The sequence below is a fragment of the Hyperoodon ampullatus genome, assembly GCF_949752795.1.
Source record: "Hyperoodon ampullatus genome assembly, chromosome: 10".
Lineage (NCBI taxonomy): Eukaryota > Metazoa > Chordata > Mammalia > Artiodactyla > Ziphiidae > Hyperoodon > Hyperoodon ampullatus.
In genome coordinates this window covers 63,241,870-63,257,419 of record NC_136923.1, presented here as the reverse complement: position 1 = coordinate 63,257,419, position 15,550 = coordinate 63,241,870, and the positions used below count along the sequence as shown (strand labels likewise).

Genomic DNA, 15,550 nt, shown 5'->3' with positions numbered 1-15,550 from the left:
AGAATAAACTAAGGGTACAACATTGCATAAATATTGCTCAACTCTATGAAAAATGTATGTTTGAAAAGTATGGAAAGAAATATCTAAAAATATAAACAATGGTCATTCTAGATAATAGAATTTAAACATTTTCCTTCTTTTTTAATATCTCATTAACTTTTTTATATTGAGTACATATCAAAACAATAACATTTGGATATATTGGATTAAGGAAACTATATCATCAAAAATAATTTCAATTGTTCCTCTTCCGTTTTTCTTAATGTCATGGATTTTTTTTCTTTTTCTAAATTTCTTTTTTTTAAAAATATCTTTATTGGATTATAAATGTTTTACAAAGTTGTGTTAGTTTCTGCTGTACAACAAAGTGAATCATCTATATGTATACATATATCCCCATATCCCCTCCTTCTTGAGCTTCCCTCCCACCCTCCCTATCTCACCCCTCTAGGTCGTCACAAAGCATAGTGCTGATCTCCCTGTGCTATGCAGCAGCTTCTCACTAGCCATCCATTTTACATTTGGTAGTGTATATATGTCAATGTTACTCTCTCACTTTGTCCGAGCTTCCCCTTCCCCTCCATGTCCGCAAGTCCGTTCTCTACGTCTGAGTCTTTATTTCCTGCTTCTTTTTAATTTTGGAAATAAAGTGGCCATGGTGTCAGCAAATTAGCTTATCATAATGCTCTGCTTGCCATATTTCCGAAATGGCTTTTATATAATAGGATTTCCACGTGGAAGAGCTTTTGTCAGAGTGAGTTCCCTGTAACCCCAGGTACCCATGGTGCTCTGTCAGAAGAGTTCCAGAGTCCACCTTGCACAGGAAACCCTATAACCCACATCTTCCTTGCAGAGATTCACCATGCCCGTTAGCATAATAAAGATACTGAGAAGTCTCCTCTTGGAAATATCAAACCCTATTTAATTACTGTTTCTCAGCATCCTTCAAATTTATTTGACTATAAAATTTCAGATTCACTCCCTAGAAGGACTTGAAATACTTTCAATGAAATCACCTTACAAATACTAAGAATTCTGATTAAAAAGAGTCAGTGATTGAAAGTGCCCAAGAAATTTAAACAATCTTGATTCAGCATGGGCTTGAGTTATTATATGTCAATGAAGTTAGTGAAATTAAAATTAAATATGATTTTTTTATTATTTATTTTTTTATTTATTTTTTTTTTTTTTTTGCGGTACGTGGGCCTCTCACTATTGTGGCCTCTCCCGTTGCGGAGCACAGGCACCGGACGCACAGGTTCAGCGGCCATGGCTCACGGGCCCAGCCGCTCCACGGCATGTGGGATCTTCCCAGACCGGGGCACGAACCCGTGTCCCCTGCATCAGCAGGCGGACTCTCAACCACTGCACCACCAGGGAAGCCCTAAATATGATTTTTGATCCATTTATAAACAATAATTTTATCTTCTGACCTTCTAAGGACATCTCAGTCTAAATATTTAGAGGTAAGATATTGAGATCGTTCACACTTCCCCTTACATTACAATCAGGCCATGTGTTGATTGGGTAGGAACAGTTAAGTAAAGGGAGGAAGAGAGAGAAAGAAAGCAGAAATTTTAAAAAGAAACAGGTGCCATCTTAGATGCTCAGCTTTACTCTGCAGCTACTGCTTGACTTGCTTTTCAACGCAGAAATTAGTCCTCAGGCATTTTGCTAAGAGTTGATCCATGAACAATCATCCCGGCTTTTTACAAGCCCTTTTTTGATTTCTTGGATTGGTATTGAGCCTGAGGGCAGCTGAAACTGAGGGCAACTGCCCTCAAACACTTCATCCCAGAAATACTTTCTCTTGGAAAAAAATTAATTATCCCAAGGTCTTAGCTTTTAATTGATAAAACACATGAGGAACAGAAATAATAGATTTAAATTTGGTGTGATGTAGGGGCAATGAGTGAATTATATGAAAGGCACTCACTTTACACGTGCAAGAGGTTAGGGCTGTAGCTGCTACAGATCAAGAGATATGCATTCAGTGTGGAGTGTTCAGTGTTATATAGCATACAGAGGAGACTTCAGCCACAACTAGCAGGATGGAGCAGAGGCTAGCTGCCAGAGTTCCCATCTGCAACAGCAGGAATTTCCTCACTTGTAGGTAGATGGTCCTGTAGCCCAAACTTCTAGTCTAGTAGGTATCTCATGACATTCACTGACCAGTCCAGGATTGGGTCAGAAAAGCTGTGGCAAGGCACTCCTCCTTAGGTGCAGGGCAGCCCTGCTATGTGTCCTTCTACACTGGCCAGCACTTTGGTGGTTTTCCAGCATCCAAATGAACTCACGATTATTTATTCCAACCTCCAACCATTGTTTTTGAGGCCTATTACTGTTTGCAACTTTGAAATTCTACCTCTTTTCTAATTTACCAAACGTTACTCCTGTTCATCCCAAATCTGTCTTTTGAAGGTGGGAATCAACATAAATCCCCTTTCCATTCCTCATTACTGGCCAGCTGGTTGCATGGCACAAAGGTCAGTATCACCGGTGTCTTCGAAATGCTTGTCTCCCTCTGCCTTGTGAGTATTATGAGGATTTGTCTCCTTCAGAAGGCCAAAACATCCCAGTTCAGAAGAAGGCCTGGAGGAGCCCAACTCCAGGGATAACACTCTTGGTAAATTCATCACTAGAAATTTTTTTTTCCTAAAATGTAAAGCATTACTAATGAAGTAAAAATATTCCAAATCCAATATGGGAAATGTTGGAAAAATATGTAGAACTTGGTAGAATTCAAGCCATGTCCCAACCAACAGTCTTCCCAACAACATCTACAAACACAACACAGTACAGCAGGGAGCAGCTTAGATTCTGAATCCAGTTCCTCCTCTTACAAGATGTAGTATTTTGGACCAATGCCTTAACATCTCTGGGTCTCAGTTTCCTCATCTGTAAAATAGGGTAATTTTGTGGGAATTAAATGTTAGCACTTGAAATGCTATTAGCACTCTGTCTGGTAATTTATAAGCACCAAATAAGTGTTAACTGTGGAAGACAGTGAATTTCAGTAGAGCAGAAATCATTATAAATCTTAAGGACTTCTTTTATCATTTCACTTTGATGATCTGGTGTTTGTTGATATGAACTCACAGGTAAACACCAGTCAGAGGCATGGTGCCCCAGGAGGCTTAGATCCACATTTTTCCGTATAAGTTCATTTCATCGTCACAGCAGATTGTTGGTAAAGAGTAAAACAGTGGTAAAATATTTGTCAATGTTTCTCAACAATCAAGTTGAAGTAATAATGGTCTAATGCTCAGGATCCTGAGTAGATTCAAAGACATGTATCCAAGAGGTCTGTATACCAATTCTTCGAATTCTGTGTTATTCCCTACATGATAAAATGTGTCTTCAATGACTCATTATATCCTGAATCCACATCATGTGCAGTGTGTACAGTGACAAAGGAGACACTGAACACAAGCTTGTTAGCACACAAATTAAGAAGTAAGTTAGGGTCTGGGGTCAAGATTTAGACAGATCAAATAACTTAAAGTTGAAAAATTGTATGACCTTTACCCCTATTTCCTAAGTACAGCACAAATAAATAATAAATGTTTAAGCCACACTTAGGTCTGGAACGTTCAGTAAGCATGCAGTGTAAAATGTGAACCTTCTTTTGAGATATTTCCCCTAAAATCACCTAGTGATTTTAGGGGAAATATCTCCTATTGGTAAAGTGCTACCCGCTACACAGCAGGTTTCAGAGTCCCTAACATTTGCTGAAGATTAGTTCTACCTCTGCCTTATGCTTTTTGGACTAACAGGCTTCCTTATGTTCTGTTTGCTGGTAAGAAGCTTTTTTTTTTTAATTGTCTTTAAAGTAATTTAGGTTTGAAAACTATTTTCTCTGCGCACAAGAAATTAATTCTGCCTGGTTATTTCAACAACAAAGCAACACATTCTTTTAGATAATGTTTGTTAGTGCTTTTCTTTTGACTTGGTGCTGGAATTTTTGTGTGATTTCTTGAAAGTTGGTGACATTGAGCAAAAGAATCCTGGCACAAGAATCAAGAACTCTGGGCCTGGACCTGGCTCCTCTTGCCCTGTGATCTTGGCAGTGGGACAGGCAGAGTCTTTCCACAGTGCCTGACCCAATAGTAGGTAGTCAGTTCCATTTGCCCAATGACTGAATGAATGACCTCTCAGATCTCCAGTGCTCATAGATGTGTATTGTGGGGTCATATTCACTTCCCTGAGTGCTGGATGCTAAAGTGATGTACAAAAGTGAAAACGATGATTATTGTTGTTAGAAGTTTCACTGCTGTCTATATATATCAAAAGTAGGTTACCTAGCTAAAAAGTAGTGACAAAGAACAAAAGAATGTATAGCCAGACAGATCATGGTCCCAGTACTGATTCTGACATTTACCAGGTTGGTGACCTTTGTTAGTTATTTAACCTCTGATGAGTCTCAATTTTCACACCAATAAATGGGAACAGAAAAATATTTACCCATAAAACTGAGACAGAGATTAACTAAAATAATGCATGTAAATCACTTAGTCCAGTTCCCGGCACAGGAATTATATTTAATTGTTGTCATTGTTGCTACAACTATACTATCATTTAAAATTATGTGACAATGTCATATACTTTAAATGTATCACATACACACATGAAAAAACAATGATAAACAGCTTGCTTAATTCTGATAAATTCTCCCTCCAAGTAAATAACTGTAAAATGCTAACTGTTTTTGATATGGCAGTATGGAACAAAAAAATCCTAATTGTTTATTTGAACATGCCAATAAATTTTGGAATCCATATTTTAGTTTAAGAACTTCACTCACCACAATGAAAACTTAGCAAAGAGCATCATAATGACTTATCTTTAGCATGTTATCAAATAATGAAAAAACAATAAATCCATATTTTCCCACTCAACATATTAGGAAATATCATAAGTCTATGTGATGACTTTACAATATGGATACTGTAATCAGAAGAGGTCCACAGTTCATGCATGGCCTTTTGTGTGACTTTTTGGATAAAACTCATAAATTCCCATCCTGCTTTAAAATATTATAACAAGAAGCAATTCAGGAAGATTAATAAAAATATCTGACTGTCATCTGAAAAAACAAAAGAAAAACCCAAAGAAATAGTCTAGGAAAGTCAAAATGCTTAAGGCTGAATTGTTTGAAACAAAAACAAGGTGATAATAATAATAATACAAATAGTAATGAGAACAGCTACAAATTAGAAAATCATAAATTCAAACATGATCTGATTAACAGACAACACTAAAAGTGCCGGGATTGAATGATTATTTGAACAGAGTGGCTTTCCTCTTTTAGAGTTCAGGAGTTTATTAACTGATATTTTCATCATGAATCAACTTCTTGCAAAATTAAAACTAAAAAAAAAACACAAGTTGGCTTCTGAAAATAAGCTTTCGAACTCAAGATTTTTTCTCCCTGTCTTTCAAAAGCATCTTTTAGAGAATGCCCAGCCTTCACCACCACATGTTTTCTAATTCTATGTTATTACTTTGGCCTGCCATCAGTTTCCCCTTCTCCATAACAAGCAAGGAAATTGTACAGGTAATATCTAGAACTAAAGTAGAATGTTGGGTTCATTCTAGGAAAGGGACCAAAAGTAATTGAAGAGCACCTTTCAGCAGCAACTCACAGAAGGTGTTGCCTTCAGGTGATCACAGGGAAGCCCCACAGCTACTCAAAGGCTCGGTCGTGGACTGACCTTTCCTTGGACACCTCAAGGAGGGAGCAGAGCCCATCAACTGACCAATTTGAAGACAGAGTCCCTGAAATTCAAGTTCATTTTCTTTTGGATGGAGCAAAAGTCATGTGCATAACGTTCCACAGTTTCAGATAGAAAATTATCTGACAATGTCTGGTGGACTGGGCATAGAATACCAACTCAAACATTAGAATAGCAGGGATCTTCCTCTAGTAGAAGGAAATATAGTAGCAATAGGGATCGTTAATTGCATCCTTTGCTCATGTTGGCTCAAAGACCTATACCCTTGCCTTATTAAGTCCTAACTACAATTCTGTGTTATGATCTCCACTTTACAGATGAGGGAACAGTCCCACGAAGTGAACTAGTTTGTTCAAAGATATGCAGGTGTTAATGCAAAGCTGATATTCGAACCAGTGTGACTCCAAAACCCTTACACTTAAACCCTCCTGAGAGGGTTAGAGAACCAAATAACCCCTCCTCACTCTGAGCAAAGAAAACATCTACAAAATATTAACCATAAGGCTTACAGAATTGAGGACCTTCACCTCTTCCTCACTAAATGAGTCTTCAATGTCTGCATCAGAGTTATTTGCAGAGGAGTCTACATCATTTCCAAGTTGAACTCACCCTTCCTCTGCTTTTGATAATTATAGAAGTAAAAGCAGGTTAAAATTTCCATCCTTCAAAGCTTTGAAGGGGAACAGAGTTTATACTGGAAAGAAGCTGTTCTACTCAAAGCTCCTCTGGGATTAAAGGGTAGGGGAATGGCTCTGGCCTCGAGGCTTAGACGTTGGTTATTTATGAGAACTAAACAGCAGACACACCTGCTCCCCCATGAAATTCCGCATCTGTGAGTCACAGGGACTCTGCTAAGGGAGAGGAAAGGTAGCAAAGAAGAAAGACAATCATCTGAATTTGCCTCCTCCTGAAATGATATTTACCTGCAACATGCACTGTGGAGAATTTTATATGGTTCCACTCAGAATTCACAAAACTTTAACACACAGTCACGGGTCATTTCAGCAAGAATGACATAGAATTGAGAATCAACAGCTCTAGAGATTGAAAACACATATTGCCCTTTATATTTGCCCTACCAATCTGCATATATTCTAGTGCTTTCTCTACTGAGTTTTGTGATTGGCAATGGTAGTCTGCTGTTTGTATTGTGGGTTTTGTTTCTAATTTCAGTTTGCTCTCAAACAGTTTTAATATATCATGTGAAATTACTGATCCAGATACAATTTAAGAATTTTTTTTCAGCATGCCATGCCTGTTTTGGCCACTTCACCAACTTGTGACATAATTAATTCTCACACTATATTATGATTATCTCTTAAATTTTGCAATAAATTGACCAGGACAAGGATTAACATACCTATCAGTAACTTGCACTGAAATTGAAGTCATTCTAGAACTTTTGTTGACTGAACACTCAATATGAATTTATCCATTTGTCCCCAGTATCTTCAGTTGATGCCTCAATATACACTCTCCCTGTTTCTCTGCTCAGCTTTCTACACGGAGAGGCTGACTTTTCAAGAGCTGATCCAATGGGCTCATGGCCCTTGTCTTTCAGTGAAGATCAGCCAATGGGAAAGGGAGCAGAAAAGTAAGGTCTGGATATTTACTGCTTGACCTCCTTCCCTGCTGAGTCCATAGGGGTTGGTTGCCTGGCATCGCTCTCACAAAGGCCACTGTTCCCGTCAGGGTGCCTTCCCTCTACAATCCTCCTCTAAGCTTTCTGGTAACTGTTTCTGCTCCCGTCGCATCCTAGGAGTCATGAAAGAAGGCTCCCCTGCTTTTACACATTCTGCATTACTTCCAGTTTTTCCAGAAAGCCCCACCTACAACATTAGAAATATTATAACATTAATTAAACTCAAATGATGCACTTTGTGCATGTTGTCTCTTTCCACTGGGGATAAGAAAAAGATGAATAGGGCTTGATTCCTGCTAGTGTAACATGTCATCAAATATGTACTCAAGAGGGTCCTGCATCGGGTCTAATACCCTGCTGCCAGCATCTTGGAATCCTTGATAACTCTTAAACAAGTGGCCCCATATTTCCATTTTACACTGGGCTCCATGAATTACTTAGCTGCTCCTGCAAATGTGGTACAGATGTTGGCTACAAATGAAATTCCAGTAACAATAACGGCCATTTTGAGAGGTCTCACTAGGTTCCAAATACTCTTCTTAAAATCCTATGTGAGTAAGTCATTTAATCCTCTCAGTACCCAAGGAGGAAGGTGGTATTATTATCATCAGCACTTCTTAGACAAGGAATGAGAGGCACAGTGAGATGTAACTTGCCCAAGGTCACCCTGCAAGAGAATGTAGACTATGGGATCCTAATCCAGGCATACTGGCTTCTTCTATACTACTCTACAATTAGGTTTCATTTATAATTAAATCTTAAAGCCATTTGAGCATTAATATGCCATGGACTCAGAATTCTGAAAATAGACTGCCTCTCCCTCTATAGGAAGGCTAATAGCAAAGTTTTACTGAGGAGAGGAAATCTGTGTGCAACAAATAATATTGAATTTCTCATATCAGGACAGCATAGCTGAAGGGGTCTGTAAATGTTAATAAATCTTTTGATGTTGACATGTTTCATAGGCCTGCATAAAATCTAAGTGAGATTTGCATCTAACCTCTTTAAACTATTTTCTTTATTGCAAACAACTTAAGGAAAGCTGTTAAACCACAAGAACAATAAAATTGTTATTTACATCCAGAAAGAAGTTAAATAAACACAATATGTAAGAGATAATGTAATTAGATGTATTTATTTCTAAAACGCAGGGCTGTTTTTGTAAGGCAAGCACCAAGACTCCATTGTTTATGAAAAGTAAAATGAAAGGACACATCATCGTAAAGGCAGGGATCTTCATCATCTTAGAAATTATAAAATAATTAAACCTTTGTTTCATTTCTATACCGATCAAACAATTTAACATTACACAAGGTCTGGGTTTCTACGTTTTGTATAATGTGTATGTAATTCACTGCCTTCCAAGTGTAGATATGTACTTTCTTTGGTTATGAAGGTTTGTTGTTATTTCCCTTTCTCCCAAAACCGCTAAAGAACCTTCTTACAAATCTACAAATCACTTTTTTTGCTCATTTTAAACATTGTACACTTTAACAGATTTTGTTTCTACATTATTAGATTATCGTTTTATCACAGCCGTTTAGATAAGACTCGTACAAAGCTGGGGTTACTACTTGGTTAAGTAGATTCTTGTAAACATCTCCAAAAGAGGCAGGTGAATACTCCCACTATGATTTTTATCACACTGTCATAATTTTAAGCTCCATGACTGGATCTTAAACATTCCCATTAGACATCAACATCACAACAGCTTCCTTCTGCCCCCAAATAAATGAGCCAGTTGTCAGGGCTGACTGGTGTATTTTAAAGAATATCTTAGCCAAGGGTATTATTTTAAGAGATGAGCAAATGGGGAAACCCCACAGCCCAGCCAATAAAATATGAACTGAAGGTGCAAAGAAGCACTCATAAATATTCCCTAGAACAAGGGATGCATTGTTTCCCTCCCAGCCTTTCAGTGGCTCCTCTGATCTCAGCCCCTCTCTGCATCAGGGAAGCCTCTTCCTTTAACCTATGGATTTTTCAAGCTGAGTTACTACATTATTTATGACTGTACATGTGAGTAGCCCATCTGTGTGCTCCTTGTACACACACACTGAGAGCGCCCTCTCTCTTTGCCCCGCTTCAGTGTTTCAGTCCGGAAGGATGAATGGATTTCCCCCTGGAGCCCATGTGGCTGGGGATGTGGTACTAGCAGCAGTCAGGATGAAGTAGACAGAGGGTTTCCCCACAGCCTCCACCTGCGAGGCCCATAGATGGCCCCTAACACTCATTCCATTCATTTTCCTCCTTTCCAGGGCTTTAAAAAATACTTTTTCTCTCTCCATCTCATCCTCATTGTTCTCTGTCTCCAACCATTACTCTTGATCTCTTTATGCTCTCTCAACATCTCTCTTCAACTTAACAAAGGAAATCCTCATTTCTTTACAGACGTGCCATGAGTATTCCATAAAATTCTATTAGCCAATGGGTTTTACAAACCAAAAATGGATCGCATTTTTGATTAGCGTTATTTTTGTTCAGTGGTGCATTTTTCCCTTTTTTTTTTAACTTGCCCTTGAATTTCCCCTTTTAAATTTTAATACTGTTATAAAATAGGAATGGCAAAAACAATTAAATTCAGTCCATGGGATCCTGGGGGAGAGGTGAGGAGGCGAAGATGAAAGGGATGGTAGAGAAACAGTTAAAGGGGATGCAACAGCCAGAGAAGTTCTGATGCCCTGCGGAGCTTTTCTCCTGATGGGTGGAGGCTGCAATGGGCCCATCATAACCTTTTCCTTCTCAACAGAGAGAAAACACGAGACTGTACCTCAATGATGGAGCTGTGACGAATTGATTTTCAGCTCATCTAAGCCTTCAGCCACGAAGAAACAAGGACCAAAGGCAGACCCCAGGAAGGGTGGGGGCAGTCAGGAGAGGGATGCCAAGAAAGCCTGAAGCTGGAGAGGCCCTAGAACTACAGAGGAAAGGCCAACAAAAGGGAGGGGCAGGAGGTGGGGAGGAGAGAGAGAGGTGATATTGCAAAAATTGAAGAATGAAAGGGAAGGAGCTGGAGATGGTGGGTGAACAGCCCCAAGCCCTTCTACAGGTGTTATCATACCTTCTTCTCTTCGGCCATTACTTCTGGTTAAACTTCTAAAACTAGTGATTTGTGAGTGACAATTCAACATGCAGAAAACTTCTAATTAAACTATGATTATAACTATCTCTTCAGCCATGCCCATCAATCAGCAAGGACAGAGCTTTAGAGAAGAACGAGAATCCCCCTGGGGTGCGTTCATGAATGCCAAGGGTTGATGAAGAAGAGAGAAAAATGTCTCCACCCTCAGTGACTTCTTTTCTCTTCAAAAGTGAAAAGCTGTAAAGAATCATTGTTTTACCCAGTATTACCGTTTGTGATTCCAGGCATAATCCATGAATATGTACTATAATGGTTTTAGATCATCTTTGCTTCCATCCCATCCCCCTTTCCTCCAAAAAAACAATTGTGTGTGTGTTTATAGGTGTGTTTATGTTACACAAGTGTTAATAACCCTGTTGGAGAGACTACATAGATAGACACCTTTAGGTAGATCTGTGTATAAATCCTCTCCACTTGGCACTTGAGTCAGCCAAAATCAACAATAAATATCAAAGATGTCTTTCAAAGCTGTCAACTGAGGGCATAAGCATTTTTTTTTTCTTCCAATACCAAGGGAGTTTAATGATTTGGGGAAGTAGGGAAGAAGGGTTTAAGCATTTTTTTCTATTTCATACCTTAACATGTTAAATATGTTGTCATAAAACATGAAAAAATGTAAGCATCATATTTCTATCTTTTATGATTGAAAATGAGTACACATTCTTGAACTGTATCTGAGTATTTGACTCCAAGCCAACTGATCAAAGCCCATTAATAAACCTGAAGTTCTTTATCAGGGAAATACATGTAGACAAAGAATAATACAAAAGTGAATTTCCTATGTTGACTGATTTTTGTAATTTCCTCTAAAACATCTACAATGTTATGTCATTTTAATTTTATGATCACCAAGTAATCAAATTGGTTTCTAAATAAAAGATCTTAGAAATACACTACTTGTTTATGTAAACTAGAGATATGCTTAAATGTTACAAGCAACTTACCTAATCATTCTTTTCATTTGCAAAGGTATTTGATATATAAACTAACCCTTAACATTTTTGAAAAAGAAAAAAATTACCAGAAAGATATTTTTGTTACTAACTAAATAGTGTGGAATTGACTAAGCAAAATTCCACTGATATTCATTAGTTTTAGGGAGAAAGCAGAGAAGTCAATCTGTAAAAGCTATAGACTATGAGACTGACGAAAGTTGGCCTAAAAATAATGAATAAAACGAGGCAGAAAATTTCTCTTCACACAATTAATAATTAATATTTGTTTCTTTAAAGTGAACAAATCATTAAAATAATTTAAAGGTCAGAATAATGTGTTTGGTTTCATATTTAGTTGTTTACTTTGGCCTTGAGGCAATTTATTCACATTTTATTTTTTCTTCTAGTAAATTCTACTCTATTTTTTGCTTATGAACATAAAACTAATCTCATCTGAAATTTTAAAAAATAGATATTTTGTTAAATATGATTCAGAGTTTGAATTAAATTTAATTGTTCTTGGTGAGCAAAACTTATGTTGGAAAAAATGTCTTTCTGATTGACAAGATAATTGTAGAAAATCCATTATTTGACTTGAAAATGAGACAGGCAGGCATTAATAACAAGGGTGCTACTAGATCCATTTTATATAATTCAACTTGTTATGGGAAATTTCAACAGATTCTTTTCACATTTTTAAATATCAGGTGACTTCCTCAATACAAATCCCTTGCCTCTTGCTAATTTGATCATTTGCCCTCAATCTCCACTATATACATATCTTTTAAGATGCTAAAAAAATAAAATAAAATCCTCTTGAGTCTTACAGAAAGTGAAAAAAGTTCCAGATAATATTGTTTAATGCATTTTACAGTAAGAAGCACTGAAATTCTTAGCACTGTTAATAATGATATTACACTTTTACCTTTTCTAAGTATACTTTGACCTATTTTATTATGGAAGAAATATAGAAATTAAAGCTTTTTACTAAGTAGTGATTGACTATAAGCTTTGGACGTAGTAGAAGGCATGGTCTAAAGATAATAAAATAAAACTGTGGTTCAATTTTCCTCAGAGACTACTAGGAAAAGCTCACTTAGTATCACAATCAATTTGTCAGTAATTTCATGTGAGACATTTCGTTTGGAATTATTAAATAAGGAGAAAACAATACGGTCTATTATTGAAGATAAATCACTACTCAGAAAGTTAATCATGGTAAGAATATATAAATAAATAAAAATTTTCTGAAGCTTATATCCAGTATTGTTTCTCTAGTGTAAAATGAATAATTTTATTTCATGGTATAGTTAATAAACTGCTTTCTTATTATAATCCAAACAAATAACCAAAAGTCTACTGATTTAAAAAAATAGTATTCTTTAATGATAAAAATCATCCTAAAAGTCCTTGAATAAAACTGTTTATTATTGGTTTTGGCTTTCTTATTCTATGTAGATTTATAAAGAACAATGGTGCACGGGTTCAAAAATCATACTTCATTCCTTTCTGATAAAACAAATACACACTCTTGTGAATGATCAAAGTATTCAATTTTAATATATTATTAGAAAAGATTCATGACTGAGCGATTGTTTTATAAAGTACATAACGTAACACATTCTTTCCTGTCAGATTTTAGATGACCTGAACTGATTTTTTCAGTGATTTATTTTATGAATATGTAAATCATGCTTAATTGCATTTTTTCTATGAAAATATTAAAACTAACTTAAATTATTGAATAAGCTTGAGAAATTGCTACAAATTCAAACATACCATGAGTCACATTTGCATGCCACTCATGAAGAAAAAAACAGTCAAACTAATTTAGAATTAAGATATATTTTAATGGCTTGAAAGCTCCAAAGGAACCTGTTAATTACATGTAGAAGAAAAGGCCTCCATGACACCCGATTAAGGCAACCAATGATGACTTACTAAAACTTATAATGAGAGCTTTGTCTCCTGTAACGTGAAACATATGATTTATTAGGCACCTTATCCTTCCTGCTAGGATTGCTCAGAGCAAATGAGCAGGGTATATTAAGCAACACATATTATAAAAGCATCATGTGTTATTAAGATTTGTTGCTATCTGACTTTACAAAGAATATTTTTTGAGATATTATTTGAGGAAGTTTTAAATTAAGTGTGTAATAAAACATGTCAATTTTAAGTCCAAGCAGATGGACTTTTAAAATAAAGTTTTAAAAGTTCGAACATTAAAATTGATTAAATTTATTAAGTTTTGTCTTCAAAAATAAATACACTCTATGTGGTTTTTTTGAATGTTTAAAGATAGTAAATTTTCACCTTCAGTCACTACCAAAAAATTTAAAGAAAATTACAGCCCCTGTAAAATCATTTTAAAGTGGTGACTCTTTAATATTATTGAAAGATGAAATTCTGGGCACTAACATCATTTGATATTGTCAATATCAATTTTTTAGGTATTGTCAGTATCAGCACTAAAACATAATTTTTAAAATTATTCTCTAACCATACTGCTAATTAAAGAATTTTTCAATTGAAATTTTTTTATCTTAAATGTCAAGGAAATTTTGTATAGGTAAAGCATCATAGCATGTTTTACATTTCTCTTGCCTCTGAAAAAAGTCAAAGAAGTATAATATATTTTAATCATTACAGTTAAAAAATGTTAGATTGAAACTTCTTTTCCAAAATATTTTTCACAGGATTTCAGAATCTATCCCTGAAAGTTTTTGATAGTAATCTTTTACAATATTATTTGAACTTAATTAATTTCACATCAATATTCTCACAGTAGTTTCCTCACTAAAATGAGCATTCTTAAGTGACATATAAATTACACTTATATGTCTTTTAAATTACTAACCAAAAAATGGTCCAGAATGTCACTTTTACTTTTCCATCTGTAAATACTTGCATCATCATCATCATTATTTTTATTACTATGATTATTATTTTGCCCATAGCTTAGCTATCCTCATAAATTCTCCTTTTTTTAAACTATTGCCTGTTTATTCATACATTTAAGCAAAGTTGAAATTTTAACAAGATGTGAAAAGACCCAAATTTACCCAAACCATGTGTTTAATTTTAGCTTTTTATATTAAATATATATATATATATATATATATACACATATGACTTTGTTGCCTGAGGCAAAATCTTATTTTATGTCAGTGAAAGAAAGGAAACAGAAGCTGGAGAGGAGAGTTATAGAAAATGACTTTATATAAACATGACCACCTACCAGGCAGCTACTTTACCATTAGGAAAACGTCCACTTTGCAATAACATAGATTAACAAATAAACGAACAACATACCTAAATTGACAAAGCTCATGACCATGTCAGCATCATTCAGAAAGTTGGCATCATGTAGGCTGGCTAGAGGAGGACTCTGGGTGGTCAGGGGAGTCGTTCGAGACAACTGGATGCGGCGAGGGTACCCATTGGGAGAGGCTGGGGAGCCCTTCCTGGCTCCCCTGCTCTCTGCTGCCAGGGATGCCCTCACAGAGTACTCCGGCTCCTCGGGGTTCTCCTCACTGGCCATGGCGTTGTACAGGTCCAGCATAAAGAGAGGTGCAGAGGAAGCTTGTTTTCCAGGTGAAAATGGTCTGGGTCTGTGAGGCAAACCCAAGATAGAAAGAATTTCCCTCTGTATTTCCCGTCTTTCGTGGTTCCGTAGTCGTCTATAAATAAAACTGGAGTGAACATGATTGTCTCCCAAACTTCCTTTCGCAGAACCCACTAGAACCCAGCAGCTCCAGAGGAAACCCACAATACCCCTAAGTAAAAATACAGTCAGATGCATTTTTGTCCAAAAGCAAAAGTTGATATTTTTTAGTCGTTCTTGTCCTCTTACCAAAAACAAAAAACAAAAAATCTAAGTTCTGAGGAGGTATATTTCCCCAGTAGCTGAAAAACAAATTTACCTATTCTTCATGACAGTGACATTTCTGAACACACATCCTCATTGATTTTCCTGTCCTATTTTTAATATATTGGAATATGTCAAGAGTAGTTATTTCTAAGAAAGCTGAAACTCAGATTTCCAGTTATCCACAGTTGTTAAGAGTTTTTGCTGCATGGATAGAGCAGAAGA

General features: G+C 36.3%; 1 protein-coding gene across 2 annotated transcripts in view; it reads right to left on the bottom strand.

Annotated features, from left to right (window-relative positions):
• BMP5 (bone morphogenetic protein 5) overlaps positions 1-15,259 on the bottom strand; it is a gene marked incomplete at both ends in the record, with an annotated part of 125,663 nt that extends 110,404 nt beyond the window's left edge. For both annotated transcript variants that reach the window (XM_079712512.1, XM_079712513.1), the window contains one exon: positions 14,770-15,259. In XM_079712512.1, the coding sequence (XP_079568638.1) occupies positions 14,770-15,259 (490 nt within the window). The remainder of the gene's footprint in view (positions 1-14,769) is intronic.
• Positions 15,260-15,550: the final 291 nt, after the last annotated feature.